An 11630-nucleotide genomic window follows, 5' to 3' on the forward strand; every position below is an offset into this window, starting at 1 on the left:
AAAAATGTGTATGGGTATTTTTTTCCCTGCATATCTGTGTACCACATGTGTGCCTGGTGCTTGCAGAAGCCAGAAGAGAGCATTAGATGCTCTGGGACTAGAGTTACACATGGTTATGAGCTGCCATGTAGGTGATAGGAATCAAAGCCTGGTCCTCTGCAAGAGCAGCCAGTGCTCTTAACCACTGAGCCACCTCTCCAGCCCCTGTCTGTTGAGTAGCTGAGCATGGTGGTCCTAAAGTCCCAGAACTTGGGAGGTAAAGGCAGGAGGATCAGGAGTTCAAGGTCATCCTCAGCTATAGAGGGAGTACAAGGCCACCACACGCTACATGAAACCAAACACATAAGGCTGGGGTTACAGTTTGGTGATAGAATTGCTTGCCTTGAATGCAGGAGACCTGAGGTTTGATCTCCAGTCCCGCCAAACAAAACACACAAAACAACAAAGCACGAATGTGGAAATTTATTTGGTATCTTCTAGATGAGACTGATTCTATAATGTAAACAGCAAGTATCCTTAGGAAGACAGAGTAGAAACTGTTGACCTAAATACTCTAGCACACATCAGTCTTTTCCAGCTTTGGGTCCCACAGTGGGACAGAGAAAGCAGGTATCAAACGATGAAGGGCGGTTCTCGGTGCCATGAGCAGTCCATGCTGAAGCCCTAGGACAGCGCATATCAATGCACATGATTCTGAGGAGTTGTGAAGAAGAGTGAAGTAGAAGGCAGATTCTGCATGGCAAAAGAGTTGTGAACTCACACTTGGTGCAGAGCTGACGTCACTACAGGAGCTGTAGGTCATGGGCACACATTCACCAACAACAGTCATTTCCGTACCAGCCTCAAGCCTATTTGGACTGTTTTATAGAACCAGAAAGTAGCTGGAATGATGGTGGCCAGCCCGATCAGAAGCTAGGTACACTCCTCCTATTTGCCCATTATTAATGGACTGGCCAGAATTGGGGCTTTATAGTTTATGAGGATATAAGTAAGAGCTTGCACTTGGTTTCGAAAACCTCAATTGAGTAAACCCAAAATAAGAAAGGGCAGGGTTTAGGAGCTGCAAACAAGCTCAATAAGAGACAATATGGTACAGGGGGCAGAATGAAGAGCTCCCCACCCCCACCCTATGGCCTTTAGAAAAAGGGAGACCATTCTGATGGGGTTCACCAGGTTCGCTCCACCCTCCTCTTCTCTCCTCTGGTATCCAGCATCGGCTGGAGTATGTAAGAGTCGGTCCCCACATTCTGCTCCCACAGTCTCCTTGCCCTGGTGCATATTACCTGGTGCATATTACCTGGTGCATATTACCTGGTGCATATTACCTGGTGCATATTACCTGGTTCATGGACAGAAAGCGCACAAACCTCTTCTTGTTCCGCTCTCTCCCTCCGTCTGCACATTCCTAACAATGACTGTGCCCCTAATGACTACAGTTCCTGTCCAGCAATCCTTGGAAGCTGGGCCTGGAACATATGCCTACAATCCTGCTTACTCAAGAGGCTGAGGCAGGAGGATTAAAAAATTCAAGACCTGAATTTCTGAAGTAAAATCCCGTCTCAAAAAAAAAAAAAAAAAAAAAAAAGGACAAAGAGGGTTAGAAGAGCTGGGTAGACCACCCAGTGTTTACCATGCAAGCACAAGGACCCACGCTTACATCCTCACTATCCACTTAAAAAGCGGGGCACAACAGTGAGTGTCCCAGCGTTAGGGAGGCAGAGGATCCTGGGCTTGATGGCCAGCCGCTCTACCCTGATCAGTGAGTGCCAGGTTCACTGAGAGAAGAGACTGTCTCATTAAAAAAAAAGCAAGGTAGAAGTTTGTCAAAATGGCTTGAACAGTAAAGGAGATTTAAGTTAAGTAAGCCTGGTGACCTCCACATAGGCGCATGGCACATGAATGCCCCCCAACATAAACATCATATGAGCACACACTAGTAAAAAATAAAGGTAGAGAGCAGTTGAGGAAGACACTCAGCACTGACCTCTGTCCTAAACAAGCATACAAATGTAAGCGTATTCGTAGACGTACGTACAGCATATATGGGGGGAGGGGGGAGGGGGGGGGAGAGCACAGGCGAGGCCACTGAGGATGTAGCCTGTGTTACAGGGTTGCTTCTCATGGACAAAGCCCTCAGTTTGAGCCCCAGCATGACAAAACAAAACAAAAACAATAAAATCAAGAGCTATAGAGAACTGGCTCCGCAGTTAAGAGCACTTAATACTCTTATGGAGGACCCAAGTCTGAGTCTCAGCACCCACGTGGTGGCTCATAACTGTCTGCAACTCTAGTTCCAGGGGATCTGATGGCCTCTCCTGACCTCTGTGGGTACCAGCACACATGTGGTACAGACATACATGCAAGCAAAACATTCATACACATAATTTAAAAAGCAAGCAAACAAACAAACAAAAACCAGGCTCCAGCTCCAAAAGGGTTCCAGTTACCTTTTCTTGCCCCTTTAAGCATAGAGGTAACAGATGGCTTCCTCTTATTCCCAGCTCTCCAGCCTGTGGCCTTCAGACTACCCATGGCCAAGGATGGCTATCAATGGCAGCTAACACAAAATCATAATCCCACTTAAAACATTATGAAGACCTCTCGGATATTTTTTTTTTTTTTGAGGGTAACTCATTTGGGTGACTTTCAATCATCAACTTTCTAGGTGACATCATGTCGCAACACAGAAAGACTGGACATGCCTGCTATTGCAGCATCCCGTCTTGGTTCTCATCATCTTGCCGGTGGCTCTGTAAATAACTTTCACTGCAACACCTGCTGCTTGGGTCACAGAAACCTGACTGAGGTGTTGAGGGAATGAAGAAAGAACAGACACTTAGAAAAGCTGGGGTCCGGTGCACACTCTGGTGGGGGATCAGGTGGGCCATACACACTCTGTTGTGGGGGGGGTCAGGTGGGCCATGCACACTCTGTTGTGGGGGGGTCAAGTGGGCTGTGCACACTCTGGTGGGGGGTCAGGTGGGCCGTGCACACTCTGTTGTGGGGGGGGGTCAAGTGGGCCGTGCACACTCTGGTGGGGGGGGGTCAAGTGGGCCGTGCACACTCTGGTGGGGGGGGGGGTCAAGTGGGCCGTGCACACTCTGGTGGGGGGTCAGGTGGGTCGTGCACACTCTGGTGGGGGGTTAGGTGGGCCGTGCACACTCTGGTGGGGGGGGTCAAGTGGGCCGTGCACACTCTGTTGGAGTGGCCCCAACTCTTCAGTAACTCAGAACTTCTGCAAATTTATTATGGACAGCACAGGAGGAGGGGTTAGCCAGGCGTGGTTGGAGGTGTCTGTAGGTGAGCAGTCTCCGGTGTAAGCATCCAGGAGGAGGAAGCTGTAGGTGTTAGCTTTTGCACATACTGAGTGCAACATCTGCACTCAGACCGGAGGAAGGCTTTGCCATTGTTCTGAGCCTGATCTAAGGGAAAAGCCTTGCCAACTTCCCACCGGTTCAAGGCCTTAGTCCCTGACGTGGCTCGCTCCCTCTGAACTTTCCTCTCTCTACACTCCTTCATTAATTATTTTCAGCATCCCATCCAAGTTGACCTTCTGTTTCCTCAGGGCTCTGATGAACGGAAGCGACAGGATGCCAAAGAGTCTTAAGATCATGTCCCCGAGGACCAGTTGCAGGGACAGCGGATACTGAGCCTGGTCAAGATAAGACTCCAGAAAGTACCACGATCTATTTCAAAACAGCCAACGCCATATCAGGCTCCAAGATAGCAGATGGGACAAACTGATCATCTCCGGACTAACACAAACCTTTCTCATAGCTGGGAATGGTGCGGTGAACACTGCTGGCCAATTATGGTCCTCAGGAATTCTGAGCTGCCAATCATCAGGTGGATGAGCCAATACCAACCAAGAACACAATCTAGAAAAAGGACTTCCCAAGCTAGGATCTCATGATCAGTCTCACCCATTGTACGTTAATCAAGGGCTTACCAAAACACCAGCCCACAATTTCCACTTCTGTGGTATCAGAGACCTGTGGTCAACGGTGGTTGCAGAATAATAAATGGAAAATTCCAGAAATACCTCCTAAGTTTTACATTGCACACCGTTCTGGTTGGCATGATGAATATTCGCATCACTCCACGCCTTCCTGCCTGGGACAGGAGTCCTGCGGCTCTACATTGTATATGCTCCTAGGCATGGGTAACTTAGTAGCTCTCTTTGCTACTGGCTCAAGTATCAGCTTGACTGTCCTGTCCCAGCACTGCAATGCCTACAGTACTAAGTACTATCTGTTACTATTATCATCATTATTGTGTGTGTGCATGATGTAGGTATGTGGGAATTCTGGCACAAGTCAGAGGACAGCCTTGAAGAGTCAGCTCTTTCCTTCCACCTTCATGTAGGATTCAAATCACCAGTCTGGCGTGGCAAGTGCCTTTTCCCACTGAGCCCTTTCAGCTCAGCCATGTTAACCTCTCTGACGGTGCCTAACATACAGGTTAAACTTCACCATAGACATATATAGGAAGACACATACTATATATCAGGCTCAGTACAGCTCATAGTATGGGCCATCCACTAGGCAGCTTGGAGTAATTCCCCCCTACAGATAAGGGGAAACTAAGTATAACATTAATATGGGGGGGGGGAGCTTTGTAGACTCATGCTCCAATCTAGTCACGCTTAGCTTTTGCACTTAGTTTGTTAATTAAACAGCAAAGTGGCTTCCATATTTCAGGAGACTAAGAACATGAGACGTTTCCTAGTTCATCACCGCAGACCCACTACTAATCAGTCTCCTAAAATGATCTGGGGGCTTGGGCTACAACAGAGTGGTAAACTACTTGTCTAACACCATGGAGGCCCTAAGCCCAACCTCCAGTACAGACAAAAACAATCAATCAATAGAAATTAGGTCTGGGAGGGCAGGTCTGTAATCCCAACAGCTTTGGAAGCTGAGGCAGGAGAACCACAAAGTCCCGCCTGGGCTACAGAGTAAGCTCAAGGTTGGCCAGGGCAACTAAGTATCTCAAAAGAAAAGCAACAAGCAACAAGAGGGTGGTACTTGCTCAGTAGACCCAAGGTCCTCTAGGTTCAATCCCAGCGCAGCCAAAAAAAGAAAATCTTTTTAACCCTACAGCTCTTATTCACACACCTATCACACTGATTTTTGAGAACCATCACTTCATTTTATACACCCAAAAGAGAGTTGCAAACTCTGCCTACAGGACAAAGTATTTTACACAGAAACTGTTTTGGAAACAAAACCGAGATTGCTGAGATTCACCATGGTGAGAAAAAGAAGTGTTTGGAGTTTTGGTGGTGTTCATTTGTTTGGGTTTTTGTTGTTGTTGTTGTTGTTGTTGTTTTGTTTTGTTTGCCCGGGTTCACAGCAGGGTCATGGCCCTTAGGTGTACTGAGTTTACCCCTCCATCCACCTTGGCGCATTTTTCACTCAGTCAACAAACATTTGATACAATCCGTGTCCACACAAGCCCAGGGGACCCGCGAGAGATACAAGGAAGCCAGCGCTCCTGTAGTAAAGAACCTGAAGGCACCCGGGAAACGACGGCGCTGCAGAAACCAATGAAGGCAGAGAGCGGGGAGTGACGGAGCTGGAGAAAACTTTCCAGCAGCAACTTGGCAAATGCCAGCCCTCGGGCGCGCAGAGGGCGGGGACAGCGGCCTAGCGGAGGGCGCAGGGGACCGGCTGGGCCTGGGTTCTGGGACCACAGTCACCCAAAGCCTGGGCTCCGTCTGTGGTCTAGCGAGGGCGCCGGCACGGTCCGGGGCCCTGAAGGCGACACGGGGACAGTGCGAGGCGCGCCCGGCACTGCCAGGGGGTCCCCTACCCCTAGGCTCCCGGATCCCCGCATTGCTCGCGGCCTCGGCCGGTCCTACCTTCCTTGGCTTTCTTCCTCCGGGCCAGCGTCCCTCCGAGTTTCCCCAAGAACGAGTCATCCTTCTTGCGAGACGGAGGCGACTTGGGGGTGGGAGATTTGGGGACCGAGGGCGACTTCTGTGGGGAGGTGGCCATGGCGGCGGGATACGGAGCTGGAGCTGGGCGGCCGCGGCGGGCGGCGGCGGGACTGGCTTTCCAAACGGAAGCGGAATTATTCCAGGCATTTGAGGCAGCTCGCTCGCCTTTCCCGTCCCTCGCTCCCTCCCTCGCGCCGCCCTCCGCCCTGCAAGGAGCTGCTGCGCCTGGGGCCCCCGCGCCCCGGGCTGTCTGGGCTGCATGGACGTCCAGGCCTGCTGCTTGGTGGGGTGTCTGCACGCAGGGACACGTGCATGCAAGGGGAACATGAAGCCTTATCTCGAACCTGGATGCCATCCTTCCTAACCACCCCCGCCCCCCCAAACGCTGCTGGGGTTCTTTTGCTTTACCCCTTGCATGGGTCCCTGTATTGTTAGCATTCTCATGTCTTGAAGAGGTCAACGAACCAAAATGGGCTCTGGTTCCAACAGACTTCTGCAAAACTCTGGAGACTTCGACCCTCTCTCCACACGCCACTGAAACTGGAAGTCCACGATGGCAGAGACCCGGCTTATTCTTACAAGTCATCAATGGGTCTGGTATCGTAATTGCTTATATGAAAAGACCAGGTGTAGGAACACAGGTGATGCAGGAACAACCATGGACCTGTGAGACACTTATCCTAACCTATCTAGCCAAAAGCAATAGCATTAGTTCCAGACTCTCTTGGCCTGATATTGGAGTCACACAGGGCAGTTTCAAGGACTCATGCTGATGATATTTAAGAGACATATTTTTATTGCGCTTCTTTGTCCTAAGTTCTGGCTTGGGCATTTGTGTTTGCCTATCTCTTTCCAACACTCCCAGGGTACCTTGGTATCTCACCAGCCAGACGAGTTAAATACTGTTTCCACAGCTCTTTCCCTGGTGAGACAAACAAATCTCTGCCCCTCCTTACACAGCAACATCAACAAACTACAATTCCACGGAAGTCAAATTCGGGGAACCAATGAGTTTATCAGACTTAGTTACAGAGCCTGGATGAGGGGTTACCTACAATGTGGGTGACCCCCCAAACACCCGCACCACTGCAAAGCCCTACCCCAGCATGGATGAGTTCTCCTAACTGTATAAACAGAGCTCCCTTCAGTTACTCTAGCACCTCCAGAGACCATATGCAATTAGGGCAGAATTACTTAGGGGGTTTGCAGGAGGGAGTAGCCAGAATTGAGATGAGAGTCCAATGACTCTCCCCGCTCCCTTCTGTGAGGAAACATCTATAAGGAAATAGGCTCTGTTTCTAGGTAGGGGAGATGGGAGTGGAAGCGGGGAGTTCCAAGTACTCACAACTGCTTAAAGGGAGATGGTAGCCATTATGCTCTGAGGATACTCTACAACACACACACACACACACACACACACACACACATGCACGCACACACACACGAGCATGCACGCCTGTCCTCTAGCCAAACTAATAGAATCCAGCTGAACACCTGACTCAAAGGGAGCAAGAGCTTGGACTGAGCTGGAGAAACTGTGGTCCAGTGATTGGGGTACAAGGCAGTTGATCATGCTGCATCCTGTTCGGGGTGTCTGTTTTCAGTCACAGGCATGTCGATGAGTGACATGCATGCTGTTGAGGGGTACGTGCATCTTAACTTATTTCCTCTTGCTCGAATGAAGACTACAACCAGAAGCAACTTGGGGAGGGAAGGGTTTATTTCACCTCTTAGGTTCTAGCCCATCGTGGAGGGAAGTCAAGACAGGAACCTGGAGGTAGGAACTGAAGCAGAGACCGCGGAGGAACACTGCTTACTGACTGGTTCCTCCTAGTTTGCTCAGTTTGTTTTATTCTACAACCCAGGAGCCCCTGCCCAAGGAAGGCACCATACATAGTGGGATGGACTCTTCCGATCAATCATTAATCAAGAAAATGCCTCATAAGCTTGCTTACAAGCCAGTCTGGTAGGGGCATTTTCTTTCTGTTATTCCCTCTCCTCAGATGACTCTAGTGTGTGTCAGGCTAACCAAAAACTGAGCAACACCACATGCACTCAGAGGGCCAGGGAGACATAGGGCCTTATCTGGTGTGTGTGTGTGTGTGTGTGTGTGTGTGTGTGTGTGTGTGTGTGACTCCAGGCATCCAGAAGTGAATAAAAGAGTGTTCTCAAGAGGTCATGTGTGCCAGGCATGATAACACACACCCACACACCTGTAATCCTAGCACCCAGGAGGTGAAGGCAGAAGAAGGGGTTTAATGTAATAACTACATAGCTAGTGAGACAGTCTCAAAACAAAAGCCATGTGATAGTTTAGGCATTGAAAACTCATGGGATCTTGCATCTCTTCCCATTCCCGCATGAAATTCCTGCAAGCCAGCTGTGCCTCCATTCAAGGAGATATGGCTACTAAAGCCTTCTTGGAGCCGCCCACCCTTATGTTCTAATCCGCAAACAAACTAGCGGAGCCCCCACCGTTGTGTGTTCTAACCTGCATACGGACTAGCAGACGCCCACTATTGTGAGTTCTAACCCGCACACGGACTAGCAGACGCCCACCGTTGTGTGTTCTAACCCGCACATGGACTAGCAGAACCCCCACCGTTGTGTGTTCTAACCCGCACATGGACTAGCAGCAGCTGTCTCTTAGAGTGTGGATTCACTTATGTGTGCTCAAGAGTTGCCATTTCACCGTTTCAGAACATAATAATTTTCCTGGTGCCTCTTACCAAGCAGAAGGAGTTAAGGAGTCTACTAGTCTGGGACAATTTCTATACACACACACACACACACACACACACACACACACACACACACACACGGAAACAGTGAGGCAGACCACAGTGAAGTGCTTCGATTATATCACTAACCCTTCTTGCCCAGGATCTCAGACATGGGAGACATTTTCCACACCTGCATACTATAAGCTCTGATTGGGGTGTCAAATCCACGCAGCTCAAAGGCCTTCTTTGAGTCTCCGTTTTTTTCCTCTACTAAATGAGGTGGTTGGTATAGAATAACGAATAGCAATTCTTGTTTCTGATGGGGCGCTGCAATCTCCTAAAGTTTTGTTTTTTTAAACGGGCATTAACCAACACCGTTTCCAGAGATTCTGACTCATTTAATTCAAAGTAAAACCAAAACATCACTTCAGGTGATGTTAATGTAAGTAGTCCGTGTGTTGGTGCTGGGCATTTCAGGCTACTTCTGGCTCTAACATTCTGTAGGTCTGTAACAGATTGCTGATAACTCTGCGTGTGCACTGACGATGCCCTAAACATAGCATCCCCAAGCTATTCGTAGAGATCTTTGTTCCCATGTATGCACTTATCTATAAACAGACTCTTGGAAAATTTTATGGTCTTCTATGTACTTTGGAAGCCACTAAGCACAGCTAAAAGGAAGGTCAATCTTGGTGGTTGAGCGCTGCCTCTCGGAACATGCCGTCAACCAGCGGCACAGGCAGCAAAGCTGACGAGAGGGCTCTTCCTTGGCAGTCTCTGTGGAGTGGGAAGATAACATATGGACGCTGATAAGATTCTGTGTGTGTGTGTGTGTGTGTGTGTGTGTGGTGTAACTTTGGCTAAGGATCTAAGATGGTGAATGGGCAACTGGAAGTAAATAGTCCATTTCCACCGCTACCTGCAGAGGTCCCCTGCTTTGTCACTCAACTGTGTTCTCTTGAAGATGGTCTCTGACTGGAACTGGCATTTTGTTGGTGGCTGGCAGACTACACAGTCCTCCTGCTTTTGCCCGCTCTCACAGTGCCAGAATCACATGGCCACACTCAGCTTTAAAAAAGATAATGTGTCTGGTGCTTTCCCCGGATGTATGGATGAACACTAGGTGCACACCTCGGAGTTCAGAAGAGGCCATTGGATCCCCCGGAACTAGAGTTACAGACAGTTGTGAGCTGCCATGTGGGTGCTGGAAGTCAAACGAACGTCCTCTGGAAGAACAGTCAATGCTCTTAACTGTCGAGTCTTCTTTCTTGCCCCACATACCCAGATTTTTATGTGGGTGCTGAGAATTTGAACTCCAGTCCCCATGCATAAGCTGCAAGTGCTCTCACCCACAAAGCCTTCTCCTTAGCTTGACTAACTTTTTAAATTAAGTCACGGTACTTTGGGCTTTGCGGGCCTCTTCTCCAGCTCTCTGAGTGCCCATACCATTCAGAGATCTGCATGTCCTGAACTGTCACCAGGTTTTCCTTGGGGGACCATATTCCTTGCTAACCTTGTGCCTTCCCCAGCCGTGCCTCTGTCCAATCTTGTCCTCTTCCCTCAACAGTCCAGCACCCACCTGTGTCTCACACAAGGTGGTTCATGCAAGGCCAATGCCCTGTTGAATGTTCCCACACCCATAAGCTACAGGCAGAACTCAACTCGACTCTGGGTTACAAAGTGGGGACACGAAGTTGTGAGGAGCTCTCTGGAAGGGATTGAGTGGGGCTGCTGAGTAGGCGTGATCAAAGTACATTGTATACGTATATGGAATCCTCAAAGAAGAAATTTAAAATAAAAATATTTTTAAAGAGGCTCTAGGGAGATGGCTCAGTGACTAAGAGCGTTTGCTATGCAAGTATGAGGACCCGAGTTCAAATCTCTAGCACCCACATAAAAGGCAGGGAATGACTGTATATTGAAGAAGCCGAGCTAGGAAAATACGGAGAGCTTGCTGACCAGCGAGCCAAGGCAGCAAGTTTCCAGCTCATCAGGAAACTCTGTCTCAAGGCTGTTTGGTAGAGAATGATAGAAGTAGATACAAGTATCCAAAATCTCACATGCATGAACAACACACACACACACACACACACACACACACACACACGAAAATAGCAAGCCCCGTGTGGAGACACTTCCCTGTAGTTTCAACACTCATGAGGCAGAGCAGGAGTTCACCACAGGTTTGAGGCTGGCCTGAGTTACACAGTAAGAGATATAACAAGACCTTGCTTGCAAAGAATAAAGGTGGGGGGAGTAAGATGGCTCAGGGGGTAAGGGCATTTGGCTGCCAAGCCTAACAACCTAAGTTCAATCCCTGGCCTCCACAAAGGAGAAGGTAGGTCCTTTGCTCTCCACATATGCACCATGACGCTTGTACCCAACCAACCCCCCATATTAATTAAATTTTAAAGTGTAGTAAGTAAATAAAAATAAAAGAATAAGCTACAAACAGGGTCAAAAGCACAGTAGCTACATAAAATTATGAAAAGTCTTTGTAGGGCTTAAAATATATCAATCAAATTAAAACATACAAAAGAAGATGCCTTTCTACTGGGAGGTGAACAAACATTTTTGAATGTCTTCAGGTCCAGCCACTCCTGTAAAGACGTAAAAGAATCCCCTTGACATCGGAGTTTGGCAAAAGGAGGCTCACGCAGCATGACCCCCGGGAGGACACTGGAAAAGCGACCACGGTGTTAGATAATGGAGTGTGAATTGGCGTCTCGGAGCTCAGTTCAGACAGAGTTCATAAATGGTGTGTGTAATCTTTACTTGTCACATAGCTGTCAACTGTACCTTCACAGTGTTTCCCTTGCATTTTTCCATGTTCCTTTAAAAAAGATCATATTTCTTCAAAGCTCGGGAGGAAGGCTACTTAGCCATCTCAAAACAGGTTACGGTAAAACTCGAAAGTGAATGTTACAGATTGAACAGTGTCCCCTCACAGTGGGACTCTACTTGGA

At 48.7% G+C, this 11630-nt stretch overlaps 1 protein-coding gene across 1 annotated transcript in view; it reads right to left on the bottom strand.

Annotated features, from left to right (window-relative positions):
• Positions 1 to 6069, bottom strand: part of Parva (parvin alpha) — a 155401-nt gene extending 149332 nt beyond the window's left edge. The window contains exon 1 of the mRNA XM_048460215.3: positions 5864 to 6069. Within this exon, the coding sequence (XP_048316172.1) occupies positions 5864 to 5999 (136 nt within the window). The 5' untranslated portion in view covers positions 6000 to 6069. The remainder of the gene's footprint in view (positions 1 to 5863) is intronic.
• Positions 6070 to 11630: the final 5561 nt, after the last annotated feature.

Source organism: Myodes glareolus, chromosome 7 (assembly GCF_982192425.1).
Source record: "Myodes glareolus chromosome 7, mMyoGla1.1, whole genome shotgun sequence".
In the NCBI taxonomy this organism is placed as follows: domain Eukaryota; kingdom Metazoa; phylum Chordata; class Mammalia; order Rodentia; family Cricetidae; genus Myodes; species Myodes glareolus.